This window comes from Rhipicephalus microplus, chromosome 4, assembly GCF_043290135.1.
Source record: "Rhipicephalus microplus isolate Deutch F79 chromosome 4, USDA_Rmic, whole genome shotgun sequence".
In the NCBI taxonomy this organism is placed as follows: Eukaryota; Metazoa; Arthropoda; class Arachnida; order Ixodida; family Ixodidae; genus Rhipicephalus; species Rhipicephalus microplus.
Genome location: NC_134703.1, coordinates 212,734,453 through 212,759,267, shown reverse-complemented (window position 1 = coordinate 212,759,267; position 24,815 = coordinate 212,734,453). Strand labels below are relative to the sequence as shown.

The 24,815-nt window shown below is 45.6% G+C and overlaps 1 protein-coding gene across 2 annotated transcripts in view; it reads left to right on the top strand.

Annotated features, from left to right (window-relative positions):
- The window catches only part of LOC119172490 (cytoplasmic aconitate hydratase), a 609,523-nt gene that overhangs the window by 375,599 nt on the left and 209,109 nt on the right, over nucleotides 1-24,815 (top strand). For both annotated transcript variants that reach the window (XM_037423609.2, XM_037423610.2), the window contains one exon: nucleotides 3,689-3,909. In XM_037423609.2, coding sequence (XP_037279506.2) covers nucleotides 3,689-3,909 — 221 coding nt within the window. The remainder of the gene's footprint in view (nucleotides 1-3,688; nucleotides 3,910-24,815) is intronic.

Genomic DNA, 24,815 nt, shown 5'->3' with positions numbered 1-24,815 from the left:
GAAAACCTGCTACAAAATGGCCCCAGCTAATCACATCACTGGACCAGCCAATGTCTTTTTTTTTTTTTTGCTCTATGGTTGCTAGAATATCTGTGTGTTTTTTTTGTTTTTTTTTTTTGCTCTATGTTTGCTAGAATATCTGTGACTCCTGTTTGTTCTCTTACCCATTTTGCTATCCTCCAGTGGTATACGTATCATTTTTCATTTCATTGCGTGCTGCGTGGTCCTCAGCTTTTTGCCCTAGTTGTTTTGTTATTATCCTTGTTTCAGCCTTTATTCGTTGGAATGAAACTGGCAATATGACTTCCATACTCGTTCAGGTACGAATTATGATGCACTGTCTTCATATGCGACAAGTTAGCATGGCATAAATATAAGTCAGCCAGTAGTACATTCTAAAAAAAGGAAAATAAAAGAAATGCATTGTGTTGAGTGAGTTTTAGTAATTTATGCTAATTACTCTGTCATTAAATATCTAGTTATTCTGCACTCAGTTTCAGTCTTTTCATCAAATTGATCTGATATTGGGCCCTGTTAGAGATGGGAAAGAAGAAGTTGCAGGTGGTGGCATCCAGGTGGAGAAACTGAACGCTGACAAGAGGATACGAGAAACATAACAGGGGTTTAATGACATTATTTACACATATTTACAGAAAAGAAGGGATAGTGGTTTCACAAACCACGAGCGTGGTGGTTGAACGATACATAGTTCAGAGCAAGGTTCAGAGCCCGATGTCCAGCACTCTGCCGCGTCGTTTTATGCTCTGTCGGGCTCCTCCTCTCAGAGTCGAACACCAATCACGCACACACAGGTGAGCGGGGCGAGCAAGCACGGTCCACGTGAACACTGCACTGTGGTGGCGCCAGCAGGGCTCTTCCGCGTCGTGTGTGTGCCGCTACTCGAGAGTTCCCACGATCCTGGCAGCATACTTCAAAGGGTCCGCCGATTTTGTTCGCTCAATTAGCGGGGTGATTTGCGGCGGCCGTCGGTCTCCTCCAGGAAGATGCTGTCTTTGTTGGCCTCTCTCGAATGGTTAACGGCGTCTTGGCGACACGACGTCTCGTCCTCCGGCTAGCACGTACAATGCCTGACGAGCATAGGCAGTCGGCCGGTCGGCTTGGTGAGTGGGGATCAAAAGGGAGCGCCGCTCCTCTGTCAGCTCTGGCGCCGGCCACGCCAGCCCTCCTGTCGCCCGACGAGTCGACGAGGCCATCAGTCACGCTGCTGCTCGAAGGGACGACCAAAGGGTCCGCAATTGAAGGACAGGACTCGCCTCTGCCCGCCGCCTGGTCTGGATAATCACTCAAATACTTGACAGCGTCCGTCAGACTGGGCGCTGAAGGGATTGAGAGACGAATCCCCAGGCCAAACCTAACAGCCCCAAATGCTTGCACAATTTGTTGGTTTTATTCTTTCACAGCAGCGAAAAAAAAAAAGCTCTTGGCATGAGTTATAGAATGCGTCAAGTCAAGTGGTTATTGAACGTGGTCGTGTCAAACACGGTTATATCGAACCCACATTTATCGAATTTTCAGGTATATCGAACTCGTAAGTTATCCCCTTGAAATTCATTTGTAAAAGTATAGAAATTCGCACGGTTGTCATTATCATCATCAGCCTGACTACGTCCACTGCAGGACAAAGGCCTCTCCCATGTTCCGCCAGTTAACCCGGTCCTGTGCTAGCTGCTGCCAATTTATACCCGCAAACTTCTTAATCTCATCTGCCCACCTAACCTTCGATCTCCCCCTAACTCGCTTGCCTTCTCTGGGAATCCAGTTAGTTACCCTTAATGACCAGCGGTTATCCTGTCTACGCGCTACATGTCCGGCTCATGTCCATTTCTTCTTCTTGATTTCAGGTATGATATCCTTAACCCCCGTTTGTTCCCTAGTCCACTCTGCTCTCTTCTTGTCCCTTAAGGTTACACCTACCATTTTTCTTTCCATTGCTCGCTGCGTCGTCCTCAATTTAAGCTGAACCTTCTTCGTAAGTCTGCAGGTTTCTGCTCCGTAGCTAAGCACCGGCAAGATACAGCTGTTACATACCTTCCTCTTGAAGGATAGCGGCAATCTGCCTGTCATAATTTGAGAGTGCTTGCCAAATGTGCTCCACCCCATTCTTATTCTTCTAGTTACTTCAATCTCGTGGTTCGGCTCCGCGGTTATTACCTGCCCTAAGTAGACATAGTCTTTTACAACTTGAAGTGCACTATTACCTATCTCGAACCGCTGCTCTTTTTCGAGGTTGTTGTACATTTTGTTTTCTGCAGATTCATTTTAAGACCCACCTTTCTGCTCTCCTTGTCTAACTCCGTAATCATGAGTTGCAATTCATCCTCTGAGTTACTCAGCAATGCAATGTCATCGGCGACGCGCAGGTTACTAAGGTACTCTCCATTAACTCTTATCCCTAACTGTTCCCATTCTAGGTTTCTGAAAACCTCCTGTAAGCACGCGGTAAATAGCATTGGGGAGATTGTGTCCCCCTGCCTTACACCCTTCTTGATTGGTATTCTGTTGCTTTCTTTATGAAGCACTATAATAGCAGTTGATCCCCTGTAGATTTCTTCCAGGATGTTTATATATACTTCATCGACGCCCTGATTCCGCAGTGTCTGCATGACGGCTGATATCTCTACTGATTCAAACGCCTTCTCGTAATCTATGAAGGCTATGTATAGTGGTTGATTATATTCTGAGCATTTCTCTATTACCTGATTGATAGTATGGCGTGGCTTCACTGATTTAAGCAGCACTACTACATCGTTGGTAAAACCAATTGCCGTCAGCAGCCAGGACACCCAGCAGTGAAGAACGAAGGAGTGGCCGGAAATCTCTGCAAAGTTTTCTCCCTCAAAGATCTTCAATGCCTGGCCAGACATGAAGACGAACACAGTGGTCAAATGCTTCTGCAAGGCAGGCTTCGAGACGGCAGAACTTGCTGAAACTGGTGAAGACGATGACAAGCGCACAGATGACGTGTTTCGCGAGTTGTACCGCTTTCCAGAAGCAGTTCCACATGATATGAGCAGGCTGCAATGTCCAGGCCGACAGCTCATGTAACGAGAAGGATCGCCTAGACGAGGCGCTGGCTACACGCCCGTACTCCGCCGGCAGCGTTCGGCATCATTCGTCATTGTATTAGCTACATGGAGGGAACTGGGCTGTCACACATGGACAGCCTTGATAAGATCGAGAGTAGCATCAACATTCAAATAACGAAGAAGCTGGCCAAGATTAGCAATTTTTTCATTCAAATAAATCATTCTGTTGTGGCGTGTGCGGAAGTAGTTGTCATTTTTGAATGCGCCTATTGTAGGTGATGATTCGCTACTGGTAAGCTCTCGGGGCCTCTATTTTTTTTATATAAACCTTTCATATATCGAACTAATTAGCGATCGCCTTCAATTTCAATATATCTTCTGTGTCTGTAGTATCTAGAAAAGTGATCCTCTGCAATGATATGCAGCATATACTACTATACACCACAGTTAAATTGCCGCCAGTTTACTCAGCAAGGTGGCACCTGTCATTTCAAACTATTTGTACTCGCGGTGCGTGACGCGATACGTAATTTTTAAATGTTCATTGATCTTCCAGAGTGTGTCACAGAGGTTGCAAGCGAACTACTTGGTGTTGCAGTAAGATGGCAATTTATGACAGACGATTTTTGTGCTGCTCGCAGGGCTCCTGGCCAAGAAAGCAGTGGAACGGGGTCTATCCGTTGCGCCTTACATCAAGACCAGCCTTTCGCCTGGCAGTGGTGTGGTCACCTACTACCTTCAGGAGTCGGGCGTCGTCCCCTACCTGGAGAAGCTTGGTTTCAATGTGGTTGGCTACGGCTGCATGACCTGCATTGGCAACAGTGGTCCCCTGCCTGACCCTGTGGTGGATGCCATTGAAAAGGTTCAATCCAAACCCTCTTTCATGGAGTAAGCTTAGCCAGGATTTCAGTTCAAACACCCAGTGGTTATCCAACTGGTTTCGCTGCAGTTTAATGCCCTTGAATCAACTCTGCCAAAGTTCACTAGTCCAACTTTTTACACGGCATAGAAGAGTTTATGGCCCAAAACTATTTTTGGTCACTGAAAACACAACTAAAGCTTTTCTATAAAGTCGCTGATGCCCTTTACTCTCTTCATTGAGCGATTATATTGCACCTAAGCAAAGTATCTGTGCCGCTGCGTGTCTTTGTTGTTGAAAGTTTTGCATGCCGCTGATAGCCTCTGTTATTTGTTATGGAACTGGTGACGACGCGTAAGAAACTGACTTTTCTGTTTCATGAGTCACTCCAGGTACTATAATGTAGTCACGGTGGCCAGCGGGCAACAGGTATAAACAAATTCCACTGAAAACACATCGCGAAATTGCAGTGGCGCTGTTGTCGGGTACTTGGTTTCGCTTGGTAGCAAAAGCTGCGGCGCCTACTGCAGTTTCTGCTGTGTTTACGCTGGCGCATGCGCTGTTTGTGTTTGTAAAGAAAAAAGAGTGTTGTATTGGTGAACTATTACGGCGATTTGCACGGGAAGGCACAAGGAAGATGGACCAGGTCTTTTTTAAATGCGAGGCATTTCTTAGCAAACTACAGCAACTTTGAGCGTATCTATCTATCTATCTAGCCGCCTACGACTTCTAGCTCTCCTGGCAGTTTCGGTAATGGTATCGATACGAAACTTGGTATGGCATAACATGACTGCATGATGAGCATATTTGACTAGTCATAACTTGAGAATCATGACATGTATGTCATGAATGTCATGATTTACATTTCCTGATCTTGTTGCTCTTGCGGTGGTTTCCTTCACACGACATGTTGCAAAACTGGTATGGTATGACATGATTGCATGGTGAACACAAGCGACAGACCATGAGTCATGATATGCATGTCATGTAACAACAAGACTACATGCCACGCTCATGATGTGCTCTCGGCCATTTTGCTAGCGTCACATATACCAAATATGGTATTACCGTACGTGAAAGGATGATAAAGATATGTGACTGGTGCAAACATGATAATCATGACATGCGTGTCATGTAACAGCATGACTACATGCCATGCCACGATCGTGATGCGCTGGCGGCCGTTTCACTAGCTTCACTTATGCCAAATTTGGTATTACAGGCCGTGAGTAAATGACGAAGGTATGAGACTGGTGCAGACATGACTACATGCCACGCTCGTGATGCTCTCGCTGCTGTTTCGCTAGCTTCACATATACCAAATTCGGTACTACGTGACGCAAACGGACGAGATAGGTATATGACACATCCAAGCATGATAATCACGACATGCGTGTCACGTAACATCATGACTACATGCCACACTCATGATGCGCTCGTGGCCATTTCGCTAGCTTTATGTATGCCAAATTTAATATTACGTGACGTCAGTGGATGACAAAAGTATGTGACTGGTGCAAATACGATTATCATGACGTGTGTGTCATGCGAGAACGTGATTACATGTCGCAGTCAAGGCGCCAATGCACTTCAATGTGACCCGTCGCGCGTGCGCGCCGGCATTGCTGCGCCACGCGCTGGCAGGCGCGCGCCGCGTTGTGTTGCTTTGACGCATGCGTGTTTGAGCGCGTCCGGCATCCCTCAGTCTCGAAAAGAGGCAGACGCAGTGCTGTCTAGATAACGCATTGGCGCCAAATTCAGCATGTCGCAATTCGCACTGGTTGCGGTTGGGCCGCGCCGACGGACGCTGGTCACGCCGGTTGCACTTGGTGTCAGACTATAAAGTGCTCGCGTTTTGCTAACATAGCGTCGGTGTGCCCAGTGTGCGTGCGTGCCATCGTTACGTTGGAGTATATTGTGCCCTTCATGATGCACTCAAGGTCATTTCGCTAGCTCCACATGTAACAAATTTGGTGTTACGTGACGTCAATGGATGACAAAGGTATATGACTGGTGCAAACATGATAATCATGACACGGAAGTTGTTTACGGCATAATTTACCTCCACCTCGTAACATTCTGGTGATTTGAAAGTAACATATCAACCTTCCTCATTCGTGCTTCACTTATCATTGATTCCCACTGTACGTGGGATCTGCCAACTTTTTCTATTTCACTTTTTTCAGTTTTCTGTTGATGAAAACTGTCGCTGATTAGCCGCAGCTGTGAAACACGAGAACTTGTCTTCAACGTCGCTTCGCCGGTTATGTTTTGAAGCGGCTTACCCATAAAAAGTGATTAGCTCTCTCAAGCGTTAGAATATATCATAGAATTATTCTCTTTTTAATAAGCCTTGGAGGAGTATTGAGCACGTTTACCTCAAAGCACGTTGACGTTCTGGATAGCACGGCCATATGCAAAGCGTTTTTCATGGTTGCCATTGTTGATATAACCGCAAAAGTCTTCAACACGTCAAAATGATATCATCATATTGGCACGAACTAAAGGTGCCACTCGGTCATCGAGCCAACGATCGAGCATGTGTTTCTTTCTGCGTGGGTACGGTTCATTGAAGTAACAGCGAACAAAAGGATGAGTTAGATTATGTGTTTTCCTGATTATATGTGGCTGCGATGACACACCTGACACAAGTGTGTCGGAGAAGGCTGTTCTGGCTCTGATGCGCTTCCCCAAATTTTCACGTCGGCGTGAATTCACAGAAAAACATCATGCGGGAAGCTTGCTCAATTGTCCACATTTCGCGACGTCTGCTTAAGTGCAAGAATTGAGCTGCAGACCTTTCAAGTACGTAACCGTATTGTCCACAGCATGTTGTTGAGGCATTATCGCTAGGGTATGCGGATAATGTTCATAATGTTCTTGTTCACGTGTTCATAGAGGCTGGTGTCGGACTTTCAGCTGGCACGACTGGGCGAAGCCAACACTCCGTGAGGTTACTCGGCGCCTACCATGTTTACAAACATGGAATAGGTCTGTTGGCACTGTGTGCTAGAAATAGCCACTGTGTGCTAGAATTAAAATTCGGCCGTGAAACATTTGGTTTGATCTTTTGAAAAAAGTACCTGCCTCGTAATTGCTCTGCGTAACGCTCTTCAATATGCATATTGCAAAGTTAATCTTAAATATTCACGTAGGCCCCGACACAGTGATCTAGTGGCTAAGGTATTGGCTGCTGGCCCGCAGGTCGATGGAGGCGAAAATGCTCTAGGCTCGTGTGCTCAGATTTGGGTGCACGTTACAAAAACCCCAGGTGGTCAAATATCCAAAGCCCTTCACTACGCCATCTCTCATAAACATATGGTGGTTTTGGAACGTTAAAACACACGTATCAATCAATCAAATATCCACTTAGAGCACACTTGTCACGATGTGGTGTAATTGCTGTATGCGCATGCCCAAGGGCCCGTCGCATGTCTTGATTCCGAAGCCAAAGGAACGCGGTGGCTAGCCAGTCCACACACAAATTGGGCCGCAAAGTCAGCCACAAATAAAGAAAATTGCTCTCAGGCCTCCTTAATGCCCTTAGAACAATCGGTGTTGTCGTCAGTCACAAAAAAAAAGTCTGTTTCTCCACGAGGGTGAGGCAGTGAATTCGATAGCAACAAATTTCGTTTCATTTTCATTTTATTTACCCTCAGGGCCATATGGCATTATAGGGGGGAGTGGAAATAAAGTTTACAAGGAAAAGGAGAATACAGCATGAGAATATACAGCATAGAAATACACATTATACAGCAGAATGTACAGCAGAGAAAATACAGCATGAGAATATACAATGCAACAAACATATAAATAAACAATTGAAGAAAAACTCCTGATTATACAATAGTAGCTGTGCAACGACGGTGAAGATAATACAATTTCGAGTAACGTTTAGCTCATACAATACTGAGTAATGTTTGAGGAAAATATTGTTATTAGTAATAGTGACGATGTGTTCGGGAAGGTGGTTCCAATCTACTGATGTACGAGGTATAAATGCTCGATAATAACACTGGGAGTTGCTGGATGTGATTCCAACCATATGACAAAGGTCGATGCGGTGGGATATGTACTGAGGATTGAGGATTAATTGGTTATGTAGGGTAGCATGATGGAATAATTTGTGAAGTGTACTCAAACGAGATATTTTCCGACGGGATCCAAGGGAAGGAAGGCCTAGGCTGGATTTCATTGAACTGATACTGGCAATGCGATTGTAGTTAGAAAGTATGAAACGGGCGGAGTTATTCTGTACGCGCTCAAGTGAAGTAACCAGGTTATCGTGGTAAGGATCCCACAATGATGATGCATATTCAAGTTTGGAACGTATTAATGTTTTGTACAACAGAAGTTTTAGTGCAGAAGGTGCTTTTGAAAAGTTACGACGTATGTAGCCTAACACGCGATTAGCATTATTAGTAATGTATGCGATGTGGGGTGCCCAAGATAAGTTAGATCTGATAAGAATGTGCAGGTATTTATACGAGGAGACTGGATCAAGCGGGACGTTGCTTAAGTAGTATTTTGGGGGGGCGTTAGCAGATCTAGTTACGCGCATTACCTTACATTTAGCGATGTTTAAGTCCATTCGCCATGTGCTGCACCAAGCTGCTACTGCGTTAAGTTCAGATTGGAGGTTTAAACTGTCATTGTTACTGGTTATTTCACGAAAAATGACGCAGTCATCTGCAAAAAGATGAATGTTAGAAGAAAGTGAAGACGTGAGGCCATTAATATAAATTAGAAACAAAAGTGGACCAAGAACTGACCCTTGCGGTGCACCTGAGTGGACCGCAGCAGATGACGAAATGTGATTGTTAGCAGTAACATATTGAACACGGTTAAACAATAAACACTCAATTTACTTGAGTAAACTGTTGTAACTATTTAGTAGGCTCAGTTTGAAGAGTAGTAGTTGTTGACAGACTTTATCGAAAGCCTTACTGAAGTCTAAAAAAATACAATCAGCACATGATGAACGGTCTAAAATCTGATGCAGTTTGTGAGTAAAATATATGAGCTGTGTTTCGCATGAAAAATGTTTGCGAAAACCATGTTGTGCTGGTGTAAAAAAGAATTCGATTCAAGGAAGTTAATGAGGTTGGTGAAAATGACATGTTCTAATAATTTGCAGGAAGTGCTTGTTAACGAAATAGGGGGATAATTTTTCAGAGAGTGTTTATTACCAGACTTAAAGATTGGGACTGCCCTCCCGATTTTCCATTGTGTAGGAATGGTTGACGTATCTAAGGACTGTTCAAAGATTTTTGTTAGTATCACTGAACTGTAAGTAACGGCGCTTTTCAGAAATTTGGTACCAATATTGTCATGGCCAGGGGATAAGTGAATGGGCAAGTTATGTATCTTCCAAGCGATCTTCCAAGTCATCGAGTCGTGACTGGAGTGAAAAATTGCATGCTTCGAGGTTGTTGACCGAAGCGTGCACTTCAGATAGCTAGCTCTTCATTAACTTTCTCGAAGACTTCAGATTTTTGCTCGAGGTCGTCGAGGCGCTTTTGTACGGCGATAATCTTTGCCTCTATGTTCTTCTGGCCATATTTGATTGACTTGATATCAGCTGCTAATTCGTTCGGAACCTCTGCACTTTGTAATGATCTTGTATGAGTATCCTTGATCTATTTAAAAAGAACAGGCATTTGCTCGGTTGGGTTTTCAGGCAGAGATTCGATATCTAATAGATTTTCTGAGGGCGTAGTTGGTCCCGGATTTGTTTTAATGTCACTAGAGCGTAACAAAAGCAATGCCACTGAAAAACAGTCTAATACAATTTCACATAACATTTGTTGACACGGGAACACTAGCAGAAAGGTCTCATCTGATTTTCTAGCAAATAGCGGTATTGGTTTACACACCTGCATGTTGATAAGTAGATTAGGAAAACTTGATGTGATGTTGTTTCCGTGTACACTGAAGGAAGGTCGGTGAAAGCAGCAGCTTAAGTTCTTCTCTGGGCTTGATGTCAGGGTCGATGCGGTTGGTAGTCTGTATTCCACAACCGAAGAAAGCTTAGCCGGAAAGTGCACATGCCCAGAGTCGATCCCGGACGAAAGCACTATCAGCACCATCGGCGCAGCAGGGGCGGTTATCGGATTGGCAAAGGCAGCCGCTAACCGCGACAGCAGGAGTAATGGTAATTCCTGCATGTTGAACAGTACATTAAAAACTTGATGTGACGCTGTTCCCGTGCTTGCAGTGTTTTACAAAGTTAGGCTGACAGCTCAAAACACTGGTTTAAGAAAGTACGGCTGTTCCAGGAACACTCTTCCTTCATTCTGTTTGTGCTGAGGGCTGCCAAGGTAGCAAGATAATGTGCGTGCCAGGGACGACCGGGCTCCTCGTAAAATCAAAGGTCGCAAATGCTGCTGGAGAGACCCCCCCTTCTCGCGTCTTTGGCGCTAGTTAAAAACAGGTGAGGCGTTTTCTCACTGTCGATTATTTGTTGGCTGGTCGGAGGGGATCTTACCTCATGAACTTTAATTGAAGAAGACGGGGCGCCATGATGGCGACAACAAAACCCCCTTGAAACACTTCGTACAATTGCTATCGCAATAAAAAGTGAAAGAAGTCTCCCTGGCTTGTAAATATTACCAAGTGATTCCCTTACAATTGTTGAGAACTACGTTTGCAAGCGGGCTCAGCATTGCCGCTGTTTGTTGAGAAATCGCACATTGACTCCCTCCTGCCCCCCCAAATAAAAGAAAACAAAATGGTAGCTTTCCTCCTACCTAACAAGGAAGTTGCCATCCGTCATCTTGCCTGTTCGCAGGATGCCATACAGTCAAGCCTCGTTATAACGAAGGTGAAGAGGAAGTCGTAATTACTTTGTTATAAGCATTAGTTTGTTATAACCAATATCAATTTCTACCTACAATTAGCCAGCAACGGAGAATGTACTCACCAATGAATATCACAGCTCCCTCCACGCAGGTTAAAAGGGTCGTCAGAAGGCAGAAACCTAGCAAATAATAAAGAAGAATGCACCTTATTTCCACAAATTTAGCTCTCCTACTGACAGATCACTACGAAGAAAAATAGTTCGCAATAGACTTTTGCCGACTCTTCTTCACACGGATGACTGCTTTTTCAGCTGCAGCAGCTATTTTCAAGTCTGTTTTCGCTGTCATCGTAAGCACCAAAGAAGCCGCACAGCAGGTCTGTCGCATCCAGCGCTTGCTCGGGCGTCGGGTTCACCAACATTAGGCTCCAGGGTGTCGACACATCTTTCACTGCTGTCATGCACGCCTGTCACCATGGGCACAATTTCCACATCTGATAACTCTTTGGTTGTCACCGCGTCAGCATCGGCACCGACGTACATTCAGAAAGTGTTGCAGTCAGGCACAATGCCGGCATCAAAAAGAGCGTCCCAGAAAGTCTGGGCTTGATCACCCGAGGCATCCAGACATCGCCGAAATCTTCGACCACATTTTTTTTCCTTGATTCCACACTCAAGGGCTTTCAATATTGCCGACTTCTGCTCGATTGTTATAGTTTTGCGCTTACGTTTGCCGCTGCCTTTGTCCATCTCGTGTCTAGCGGCAGGAACTGATACAGGCGGTGCTGCTCTTCCACAGCGAACGACAAAGAAAAAAGCCGCAATCTTCGCTGCCCTGGTGGCGCGTGAGGCCCCAGCACAGAACACTTACCAGCGCGAGGCCCCAGCGCCTAGCTGAAGGGGAGAAAGAAGTGAGATGTGCGAGCAGGACAACAAGTTCTAAAGGAGAAAGGAGGCCGGCTCACACAGGCTCGCGCGAGTTGCTGCACGGGCCAGTTCATTAGTTCTAGAGAAGGGAAGTGGGAAGACTCGGTCCCACACTCGTTTTGGCAAGCGGCTCCCAGGAAGCGCAAGGCGCAAGTTTCGAATTACCGCCGCCGTGGTGAGACGTATACCAATATGATCAGTAAATGCTCATTGTGGACGAGGAATGGTTCGTTATGTTCATTGTGAGGAAATTTTCGCTTGGTTAAAGGGACATTTTAAATACATGGGCGTCTATGGGAATGTCAGGGGGAATTACAATTGCTTCGTTATATCTATTAGTTTGTTATATCCAGCTTCATTATAGCGAGGTTTTACTGTAGTTATTTCCCAACCGTGTCAGTAGTACAGGGCTCATAACCACTCATCGCAACTTGGAACTTTGGCAGCATACAGTGTAGACTACTTGTAACGGAACTGCTTTAATGCAGAACCGGTTGCAATGCGGTCTTTTTTTACTCCTGTTCACCCGCCCATAGAATCCTATGTATTCGCATAACACTTATTGTGCAGACCCCCAAGATGAGGGACCGGGGATAATGCAGTTGCCAGAAAATATTTGTGAGAATCGGGGTAGCAAGTGCGTCTGAAAGGAGGCCTGCCGGGTGCACTGCTGAGGAGTGAGCGAGATAGTCGCTACAGAAGAGAAATGGACGCGTAGTAAATGAACAAGGGGCATAACAAAGAAAAAGAAAAGAAAAAAAGGGCACGACACGGGCTCGCCAAGGAGGGCAGTTGCCTCGGCGACGGATAAGCCGTTGCACCAGCGTCGTTGCAGTTATAACACTCTGTGCACTGCAACAGGTGCACAGCCGTCGGTGTAGAACGAAACTCTCCCAACACCCGCTAGCATGTAGTTTATCGGATTCACGAAATGCTGCGTTGTTGTATGTACCAACAGGTACACGCTATAACTGCGTTTTACAGTTTCTCTACTCATTGCTGCTCTATTGGGCAGTGAAATAAACAGATTTATTGTTGTGTGACATAAAAAGTGTTTGGTTGGTTCCTGCTCCCTGTGCCGTGTTGCCTTCTGGTGTTACATGCTCCAATTAGTCTGAGACACCACCTCTGCAAGTGCAGTAGTCTTGCGTGATGTTCCTGCTGCCATAGAGCTGGTGAGCAAAGAAACGTATGTCAGTCATTTCAATACAGCTCAAGGCTGCTGTAATGTTTTAATGGACCTGGGTAATTATTAACTCGCTGTCTGCTTTTCACCGTTTTTGGGAATGCAATGCGAGGTCAATTAGTGTTTTGCTTGATTGATGAGACCATCAGTTAAGGGGCAAATTAAGTTATGTAGCATCTCACCGTAGACACAACCAGCTAGCCACCAGAATATTATTATGAGTTATTATGATGCCCCAACAATTTCAAGCAAAGCATTTCACGAGACTTAAGGCACTATGCAGCATCGGCCGAGTTATGCAAAACTCGGAATCTTCCCAAGCTATGGCGACACCCTCTTATAAGTGAGCCAACAATAAGAGAGAGTCAAGTGTACCCCTCAGCGCGCTGCGTTTCATTGGTTACAATGCAACCAGCCATCGCGTCAAGGACGGTCGACTAATTTGGGTGGTGTTTTCAGACCAGAAGCATCTTCTTTCATTTTTCTGTTGTTCCGCTGCTCAAGTAACCACGGATATCCGGTAGGCATACGACGGGACATACATTTCAGATATTCGGGACATCTATCAGATGTCCGCGGATGTACGCTGTACGTATGATGGACATACATCAGATGTACAAAGGTAACAAATTTGTACGTTCACTCGACATTTCTCTAGGACAGCCAACAGGGACATTGACAGGCCCTTCAAAAAAAATATATATATATAAACCGAAATGTAAGGCAAATGTGAAGAAAAAAAGTGGGTGAAAAGATAACTTGCCATGGGCAGGAACCGAAGTTCGAATAACGCATTCTATGCTCTATTACGGCGGCTATCCTCCCAGCCACTTTGTTGGGTATATATGTGAATTACATCTACGGCATCAGAGCTTGCTGCTATAAGGGCTGCTTTACAATATCTCGTTCAAGAGCATCCAGGAAAATGGGTCAAATTCTGTGATTCGAAGGCAGCACTTCAGAGTTTGCAGTTTGCCATGTGTAGGAGGAATCATGATCAATTGGTACATGAAATAAGACATTGGCATCATGAAGCTCTAGCACGAGGGCATGATATTATATATCAATGGCTGCCTGGATATATCGGTATTACCGGAAATCAATTAGCCAATGATGCAGCCCGCTCAGCCCATGAAGGAACCCCTGTGGTCTTGATTCCTCTATCAAGTACTAGTGCAGCAAGACAACTTTACCTGCTGGCTCGAGATCTTACACGCACGTTCTGGTCGTCTACCAGCTTCCAAAGGTGTCACTTATATGAACTGTATCCTTCGCTCAAGATACAGCTATCATCACAACTTTCCTGCTTCGATGAGACACTGTTATGCCGCCTTTGGTTGAGTGTTGCATTCACAAAGGTGTACTCTTTTCGCATTGGTATAGCAGACACCTCTACATGCGACTACTGTGGAGCTGAAGAGACCATTGAACACGTCCTGTGCAGCTGCGCTTGCTACGACATACAGCGATGCCAGTTCTGGATGGTTTTGAATCAACTTGACTCTAGACGATTCTGTGTGCAGAAGATTCTGGGACCTTGGACATCTGCCTCAGTTGGGCAGAAAGCGACTAAAGCACACCTACTTTACTTAAAGACAACAAACCTGAGCGACCACCTGTAGACTGTGTGTGCTTCCCCCGAGTGTGCTCGTGATTTATTTATTTATTTATTTACAATACTGGCACTCTCATCCGAGAGCATAGCAGGAGGGCATACAAATGTGTGTACAAGAAACAGGTGAATCTGCAGGCTTGTTTCATGGGAAAGAACAAAAAAGAACATATGCACACAAAGACAGAATAATTGCACAACTTTACGCATAAACACGCCTATATTACAAGCTGTAGTAACAAGAAGAAGAAATAAACCAAAGAAACAAGTCCATCAAAAAGGTAAGAATAGTTCTAATACAAGGCTGCAGCAACGAAATACACAAGAAATTAACAGATTTGTAAGCTGGAAATGCTACACGTGTGCTGTTCGGTTAGCGCAACAATAAGTGTTATTTCTACACTGAATAATCTAGCATTTCGACGAACTTAGATAACGAGTCAGTGCTTGTTATCACGGGGTTGAGTTTATTCCACTCGCGTATTGCCATGGGAAAGAAAGAGTACATAAACGTGTCGTTACTGCAGGAATATTCGGTTATGGTGCGGTCGTGTTTGTGACGTGTAGGGCGGGTCTGAGAAAAAGATATGTATTTATGCGTATCAATCTTGTAACTGTTATGAATTAGCTGGAACAAGAATTTTAGGCGAGCGTGCCTCGCTCTAACTGACAAACTTTTTATTCCTGAATCAGCCAAGAGGTTAGTGGGAGAGTCAGTCCATTTATATTTATTGTAGATGAACCTTATAGCCTTTCGTTGGACACTTTCAATCTTTTTCATGAGGGTAGTCGAGTGCGGAAACCATATCGTGCTTGCATATTCCAAAAACGGTCTTACAAACGTTCTATAAGCTAACAGCTTGGTAGGAGTGGGAAACGTCTTTAGGCACCGTTTTAGGTAGAACAGATTGCGCAACGCGGCGGCGATAATATTTGTGATGTGTGAATCCCATCTAAGATCGGAAGTAAGCGTAATTCCTAAATATTTGTGTTGCGAAACCTTACTTAAGGGTATGTCATTAATGAAGTATGTAAACATAGAAGGCTGTTTTTTTGTTGAAACAGTCATGGTAACGGATTTTTTAATGTTTATTGTCATTTGCCAGTCAGAACACCATTTCGTTATTTTACTAAGCGACGTGTTAAGCATTAGGTGATTGTGTGTACCTTCTTATTTCTCTGCAACTTCTTTTCTCCCCTTCATCCCTTCCTCAGTGCAGGGTAGCAAACTGGATGTGCGTCTGGTTAACCTCTCTGCCTTTTCTTGCATCTTTATTTCTCTCGCTCTATGCGAATTTAAATGTCGGAGTGTAAATCAGCTCAATCTGTAGCCATGGCAGCGAGTGTGGCACGCTTTTTATGAGCCTGTGTGGCGTCACGTAGCACATGAATTTATCGCGAGGTGGCAGCTGACCAATAGTCCCTCGTATACAACCTAAGGCACCTAGTATGCCACTATAAAAACATCGTTAATTAATAAGGGAGAGAAGTGCATACTTAATGGCTCGTTTTTTTTTTTTGTGTTTTGACACAATAATAATGAAATCTAACAGATAGTAATGCCAAAGAAAGTATAGGGGAGGTTATTAAACCGAATTAAGGTAAATGTGAAGAAAGAAAAGTGAGTAAAAAGATAACTTGCCGTGGAAGCAAGGGAGACACTTGCCGTGGGTAGGTTCCTACCCCGGCAAGTTATTTTTTCACCCACTTTGGCGCTTTGGTGTGACACTTTGGTGCTAATGTCGTTTCTACCCCCGGCAAGTTATCTTTTCAACCACTTTGGTGCTTTGGTGTGACACTTTGGGGCTATTGTCTCCCTTGCTTGTTATTTACATTGCAGCATCAATTCCAGTTAGCACACTGGTAAGAATATGCAGCGAAAGTTTAGGCAGGTTCTGCACCAAATCATCATAAATCTCATTTTCAGCGCAGTTTCTCCTGCATCGAAAATCGCTCCAAACCGTAAACTAACTGGATAATTGTCACAGGTCTTGTTAATTAGGGAAGCGATCACCAGGCTAATTCCAAGGGCTGAAGTAATGGACTCCCGAACTGCACCACGAAAGCACGGATAATTTAAAAGTGGTCCTTTTTGGTGCACCAGCAGGCGTCGGCTGTGGTCCAAATAACGAGTCAGAGCCGAGAGTTGATAAACAAAACAAAATACTATTCCCAAATATGGTAGATAAAACGATACACAAATATGCACACTCGGCAATAGTTCAGTACAATATTGCACTAATCTAGCTACGGACTGCACAGTCCAATCAGATGCACTCAAAACAACTGACACAAACAACAATATGCACTACAATGCGGTCACATGCATCAAACAACCAAGACACTTATTCAACCTAAAGTTCTTGGATCAAAATTGAATGTTTCTTTCCTAGGAAAGACTCGCTCAAAGTCCACCCTTGTTGTTGATCCACTGCTCCCGAAGTTTCTCTTCCAGGAAACCTTGTCTTCAAATGTTCGCACTCTAAGCACCAAACTTCTTCGCCAGAAACATGTCGCAGGACGTGTCTTCGCTCTCTGGCTGTAAACTCACACTATTTTTCTGCTGGTAGCACCAGCCTTCACCCTTCAGGCGGAAACCCTCTTCATTGCCTGCTTTGTCACTGACGACAAAAGCCTTCACCCAAACTAGGTGGAAAACACTACGCACGCTTTTGCAAAACTTCCTTGATCTCCTGCATACGCACACTGGCATAAACTGTCATCTCCTTCCTACGCACACTGGCGTAAACTGTCTTCACCTCCTCCTTACGCACACTGGCGTAAACTGTCTTCCTCTTGTCATTTCCCTTCTCCACTGCTCGCTTAAGGGGAGACACGGCTATGGGAAGCCGAAAATTTTCCGAAAAACCGATTTTTTGAAGTTTTTTTTTTCATAACTATTAAGGTCTAAGGAAGCTGTTCCTAAAATATTATAGCCCTGTAATGCATATTTGTCGAGTTATTGGGTCGCAAAGTCAGTTTGATGACCATTTTCGCTTCCGAAACCACCTCAAAAATGGTAGTATTCAACGCCGCAGTGCGCGAGAACCGCACCAAGTAGTGCGGCCATTTTGGTCTCATTTTAAAGGCGCATTTTTCTATTATCTGTTCCTAGCAGAAGAACGTTTTTCGTCTAGCAACAACGCAGCTATCATGCATAAAGAAAAACTGAATACTCGCACATCATTGGTGAGTTTTTGTCACATGGGGCAGTTCCCGGTTTCCTATTGGGCGCGAAGGGATTCGTCTGCTAGACAGCGGCGTGCATGCCGCCAATTTGCGTAGAGTCCTAACAACGGCTGTGCATTCGGTGCAATGGCAGGCGGTCATTGGAAGTTCCGGAGTGCTGATGCGTTAGGAAAAAGGCGAAAACGGCGTCCGAGAGCCCACACCTTATCACCAGCGAGACCTTCTGCCGCCGAGAACTCGGAAGAAGCAGGCTGTGCCAGCGCTTTCACCGCCGCGGCACCCGCGATCGCTGACGCGATAGCCGCGTCCCAAGATCACACAACAGCTGTGCGCGTCGACACTCCCCTGGTTTCCGACGCTGAAAAAGTGGCCATCGAGTGTCGTGCGAGCGATGTTCTGCAAGATCTTTCATCGAAGTCTGCCACAAAACGCAAGCGGTCTTTTTTTCGAGACTCGGATGGAGCCGCAACGCCTGGTACGCCGTTCACCGTCATTAGCTTAGAGTTCGTCAACGAACTGCTTCAGTGTATGAAGTGCGGTGTGTGTGGCGGGCCTGGCAGAATCTCTAAGGAAGACCCCGAATATGGCATAGCCGCGAAACTTGTTCTCACATGTGACGAGTGCGGTAAACGGAGGACCGTATGGAGCTCGCCGAAAGCATGGGAGGATGCAGCGCACGGCCCCTTCGAAATTAACGTGCTCGCGGTTCGCGCGGCAATGAGCACAAGAAACGGGCAAACTGCGCTCAACGATATTTTTTCCGCCCTAAATATTTCTTGGAGAGGCCTGCACACCAAGACATACCAGGATCATGTGAAATTGAAAATGAACCCTGTCACGCGCGTTATTTACGACTGTGCGAGCACCGTGAAAACGGTGTATTCCGAACTCAACTATGGAAATCGTGGAAATATCGCCGCTTCCTTTGATGGGACTTGGCTGACCAGGGGCCACTCATCCCACATTTGCGTAGGGACCGTGATTGAACTATTCACAGGTTATGTGCTCGACTTCGTCGTCCTATCGAACTTTTGTTTGGGCTGCCAGCTAGTGCCGAAGGAGGACAACCCAAGGTATGCCGAGTGGCTAGCTGGTCACACTTGCCAAAAGAATACCTCCAGTAAGCCAGGACAAATGGAGGTGAAAGCGGCACAAATTTTATTTGGCCGCTCATTGGAGAGACATGGGCTCCGTTACACAACCATGTTGTGTGATGGAGACAGCCGGGCCTTCAACAGTCTGCAGGAGGCACAGGTATATGGCTTCGTGCCAATAGAAAAAGAGGACTGTGTCAAGCATGTGCATAAGCGCATGGGCACAGCACTTCGAAACCTCCTGCAAAAACAAAGAGCCGAAGGAAAGCCAAGCCTTGGCGGCAAGGGCAAACTGACAGGCGAGCTGGTTACAAAGCTCACGTCATATTATGGATGGGCTTTACAAAACAACCAAGGAAGCATTGAGGCCATGAATAATGCTGTCTGGGCAACCTTTTATCACGTAGCATCTACTGATGCAAGCCCTCAGCACTCTCACTGCCCAACTGGTGAAGAGTCATGGTGCAAGTACAACAAGGCTGTTGCCAAGCAGGAGACTCCTCCGAATCATCGCTACAACCTGCCGGAGTATGTGGTTGATGCCTTGCGGCCTATTTACACGAACCTCTCTGACAACAAATTGCTGGAGCGTTGTCAGCGAGGCAAAACACAGAACCCAAACGAGAGCCTGCACTCCGTCATCTGGTCGCTCGTGTCCAAAAATAAACACGCGTCGCTTTTCACCGTTGAAGCTGCTGTGGCCGAAGCTGTCGCAAGGTTCAACGCTGGCAAAGGGAGAGCAGATGCCGCCATATTGAAGGAGCTGCACCTGCAGCAGAGTGTTGGGTCCACTGAAAGATGCTCAGAAAAGGACAGTCGCCGACTAGTGGCATCTCTCATAATCATATGGTGGTTTTGGGACGTTAAACTCTACAAATCAATCATGCAATCTCTGTCTATCCGCATATTGCAACTGTCTCAAGAACAGTTTGCGGCTGCATCTGGACCCGAAGGGTACACTTTTTACAGCCTCCAGTGGTCGCGCACACCAAGCATCTTGAGTACGTACAGAAAAATTTTTGGGGCAGTGTTTCACGACAAAAAGAGCTGGACCCATCTGGGAGTGATTGCAGTGACAAGTACGATAAAATAAAAGGAAAACGAGAAAAGAAAGCACTCGGGCAGTGACTGCAATGCCGTAATCATACTTTGGTTGAATAAACTGATCAGTAGAACATTTCGAGATTGGCCTTTTTGTAATTCAACTTTTGGCTGATAACTATGCCAACCAGTGGTATTAATTGACACAAAATTTGCTTTTCTGGGTGGTTTTTTGTGGGTTGTATCACTGTTTTGCCCTATTTCTTTGTTTTCATTATTCTTTATATATGAGACTCGCTTTGAATCATATTTTTTATTGTGCGTGCCTTGGTAGTTTTTTATTTTTATCGAGGTCACAGTAAGGACGTTTCTGTTTTCGGCCTTTAGCTGTAGTGATAGGCTCTGGAACTACATTAAATATTCCTTGCATTTTTTTTTCATATTTGTGATTGAATAGCAGTTGGTTATTCACGTTTGTTGCATCTGTTTATTCTGTGATCACGAGTGATAACTTTTTCTGCACTTTTATTTTGTGATATAACAAGCATTTGTGCATACATAGACAGGGTATTGTGCAAATAAAATCAATTTGTCAGCACGAGATGCTGTTGCGTGTTTCTTCGGGCTCTGTTTTAATCACGCTGCTGAAGAATTGGTGCAATTCATTTGTATGTTATAGTAAAATTATGTGGACGCACGTGATGTATATTACTTGTTATACACTCAATATAACTATGCATAGATATTTCTTCATTAGATTCGTTAGTACCACCTTTGTCTACAAGTCCAACCGGTCTTGATAACCTCGTACGATCTGCATGTGTAATTAAAGAGCTTGAGATTACCATGCAGATACATTTATTACAAAGCCAAGTGATTTCACCCATGAGTGATTCACGAAAAAAGCATTCAGTTAGTTTCAATTAGACCCGCTCGTATGCAAAAAAAAGAATTGGAAAATGAGGTGGTGTTCCTATTTGCACAGTGGGGCTCGAAAGGTGGGAGTGAAGTTGCTGTGATCACTACAGTGGTGAAATAGCATTGAATGTCGTATCGATTAGCAGATTAAAAAAAATGAATGCTTTCAACTACACGCCCTGTTACTGCAGCGGCTGTGTGGAGGAGCATTCATTCATGCAGTAGCTGCTTAGAACATCACCCTCCCTTGGTAAATCAGTCACGATGGCAGTAATTTATTTCACAGCCAACAGAAAAGTTGCACACGCGGCATAACTTTTTTTACGGGTCCACAGGCCTGTCGGCGATGACATGAAATTCATCACTCTCCACTTTTCAGTGAGCACACTGCCCCATTCTAGTACACTGTAGTTTATGGCAAGCGGCAAAGCTGTCTTGAGTCAAGTACGAGTCAAGTTACATTTCTGCATTTGAGGGTTAGGCTTATAATTTCATATTAATACTTTTCTGAGAAAGTAATACGGAGCAATAATCAAACTTGAGGAAAGGAACATGGCAATACCATATTTACTCGAGTAATCCTTGCACAATTCTCACACCCCGCTCAATTGCCCCCCAAAAAAAAAAATACGATTTTTTTTAGTAATTAATTATTCCCCCCTTGCCCTGAAAATTGCAGCAGTAATGTCATCTGCTTCTTCCAACCACTGATGATGATTGCTCACAACAGCCTAGCGTCATCTCATGAGTATCACGCGTACTAGCTACACATAGAGCCTCAACTCAATACTAGCCAAACCAAAGTCGCAAATATTCATTACGGCATGTTTTTGCTAGCTGCACTAGAGTGTTGGTCTTTTCAGTGTAGCATGCGTCGTTGGGTTCAGACTGCTTTTTCTTCTCTCTTGCTCTGTGGGTCCTTCTGCTTGCTGTAGCTTCTAGTCGAGGCCAGCAAGATAGAGCAGGTCACCAGCCAGAAGTTTCTGGCATATGGTTTACCGAAGGCTTGACATGGAATACACATGTAGACAAATTAACGATAGAACTTAGTAGAACCGTGGGATGTTTATACAAGCTCAGCACAGTTTTGCCAAAATGGTTACAAGTATAATTATATTCGACGCTTTGTGAAAAATTCCCATGCTTTGTAAAAAATTTTGCGCACATAGCGAGGCCACTATACAGCTCCTCAAGAAAAACGTCCCGTTTTCATGGGGCTCCGAAATACGGAAATCCGTACAGATGCAAGTGGACAATGCATTGGTGCAATGCTGGCTCAGAAACAACGTGGCCATGATTAGGTTATTGCATACGCCAGCTGCCTTTTATCCGCCCCTGAACGTAATTATTCAATCACAGAGTGTGAGTGCTTGGCTCTCCATGTGCGGTGGCGAAATTTCGGCCTTATCTATATGGACTCCCATTTTCGGTAGTTACCGACCACCACGCGCTCTGCTGGCTGAACTCTTTGAAAAATCCATCAGGCCGCCTTGGTCGCATTTTAACGCCTGCAAGAGTTTTTCTCTTTGGCGGTCTACAAATGTGGCCGCCTATACCATGACGCCTGGTACCCTGTCGACGATCCTGAGGACACTGAAGCGCCCACAGAGAACTCTTAACTTGTTAATGTCCGGCTTCCTTGACATTGGGCAAGAACAGAAACGCGATCCTGCGCTGCTTGACAACATCAGCTGTACCGAACACTCCCGAAATGGTGCTTCCGTCAACTACTTTGTCCTTTGAAAAAGTGTGCTATACTGCCGCAGTTTTTGACCTGACAGGCCTGACCTTCTTGTTGTTGTGCCTAAGCATTTGCGGCGTTGTGTTCTCACCGAACTTCACGACGCTTCTACGGCTGGACAACTTGGCGTATCTCGCACGTACGAGCGCGTACGGCGCCGTTTTGTTTTTGGCCAGGCCTTGCTCGCTCAGTACGCCGATACAATGCCACATGTGAGTTATGCCAACGTCGTAAAACACCTTCGCTGCTACCCGCTGGCCATCTTCAACTAATCAACATACCTGCAGAACCATTTTACCGTGTTGGGTTACACCTGCTTGGTCCTTTTCCACACATCAACATTGGGAAACGACTGGATAGCCGTGATTACAGATTACGCTACACGCTACGCTATTACAAGAGCTCTACCGACAAGCTGTGCGACTGATGTCACTGACTTCTTGTTACGGGATGTTATATTGGTTCAAGGTGCTCCGAGACAGCCCCTCACAGACCGTGGCCGTAAATTTCTCTCCTTATTCATTGCCGACATTCTGCGTTCTTGTTCCACACAACACTCACGGACCACCACTTACGACCCTCAAACAAACGGCCTCACGAAACAATTTAACTGTACTTTCACAAATATGCTCGCTATATACGTGTCGCCCGACCACTGAGACTGACCTTGCCTTACCCAACACAACTTTCGCTTATAATTCATCCCGTCACGACACAGCGGGCTTTTCGCTGTTCTACTTATTGTAGAGCCGACTTTACCTCTGGACACAGTCATCTCTGCTCATACCTAGTCCACCAGCGAGTATGCCCGCGAGGCGATTGCTCGTGAGCTGGCTCGCGTTCGGCTGTTAGCATCGCAGACCAACCAATGGTGTCGGTACGATGCGAAACATTGAGACGTACATTTCATTCCTGGTACCTTCATTTTACTCTGGTCCCCTCATCGTCGGCTGGGCCTATCAGAAAAACTTTTGTCTCATTACTCAGGACCTTACAGTCTATTGCATCAAATAACACTTGTCACCTACGGGATAGCCCTATCTATCCTTCATCATCTGCTGTGCGGTCCAGTGATATTGTAAAAGTCTCGCAGATCAAAGCCTACAAGAGTGCATCAGATTACGACCTGTAAAACACCGGGACGGTGCCTCCACCGCCGGGGATCATGCTACGTGCTAGTGCATGGAGATGGTAATAGCTAGCCCAGAGTGACCGAGCCGGACTGAGAACCAACGCAGAATCGCTTTCTTTTGCAGACGAATAAGTATATATATAGGTGGCTTGCCTATGACTTAACACAACTGAACACGTTTTGACACTGCACTTCTTATCACTTCTCCCTTTCTTTTGTTTGAAGATTGAGTCTTTGCACGGGCTTTCGTAGTCGGGTAGACCTTCGTAAGACTTGAGGAGTTGGGGAAGCAGCCACAGCTGAAAGAGATGTCGGTGGCGTTGCCGAAGGAACGGGAAGAGCGTTAATGCGTGCTAGAGTGACCGGGCTTAATAGCTGCTCCCATGGTGATGCTTGCTGCTCCGTGTTGTCGAGGCGGGGCGGTACCGATTCAGAAGTGTCCGCCGTTGGAGCCCCGGGTGACATTTGCAGACGAATATGGTCTAAATGATGCCGGGTCGGCCCTTCTAGTGTGTCGACTTTCACGAGGCGTGAACCTTCAGAGCCTCCGACGATGCCTGGGCACCACCGCCTTTCGTGTCCAAAGTTGTGCTCCCACACCGGGTCTCCGGGCTGGAATCTGGAAGGCTGCGAATGACTCCGAGATAAAGATGGCACACAAGTATCCAAGAGTGAACGCACTTGATAATTAAGCAGCAGTTCCGAAGGAGACTTTCTGCACGATAGAGGCGTGCGTCGGTAGCCTAGCAATACTCGTGCTAGTTTAACTTCAAGGTCGTTTACCATCGAGTGTTTAACTAAACCGTCCTTGATAGTGCGAACTGCGCGTTCCGCAAGGCCATTCGATTGCGGGTGGTAAGGGGCACTGCGTAGAAGCGTTATGTTGTTATCTGTCATGAACTGGGCAAACTGTTGACTTGCAAACTGCGGCCCGTTATCAGACATTACAATTTGCGGCAAACCAAAACGCGCGAAAAATTCGTGAAGCCGTGTAATTGTGACTTCGGTAGTTGCTGATCTGACTGGGAGGGCCTCGATCCACTTCGTGTGGGAATCGACGTCTATGAGCAGCATGCGCTCCTCTATTGGCCCAGCGTAATCAATGTGAAGCCGGGGCCACTTCATTCCTGTTTCTGGCCAAGTGATAGGCTCCTGACGATGCGGCATTGCTTGAGCTTGTACACATGGCATGCATGAACAAGTGAGACTTTCGATCTCACCATCCAACCCTGGCCACCAGAACAACGTCCGAGCCAGTCTTTTCATCCCC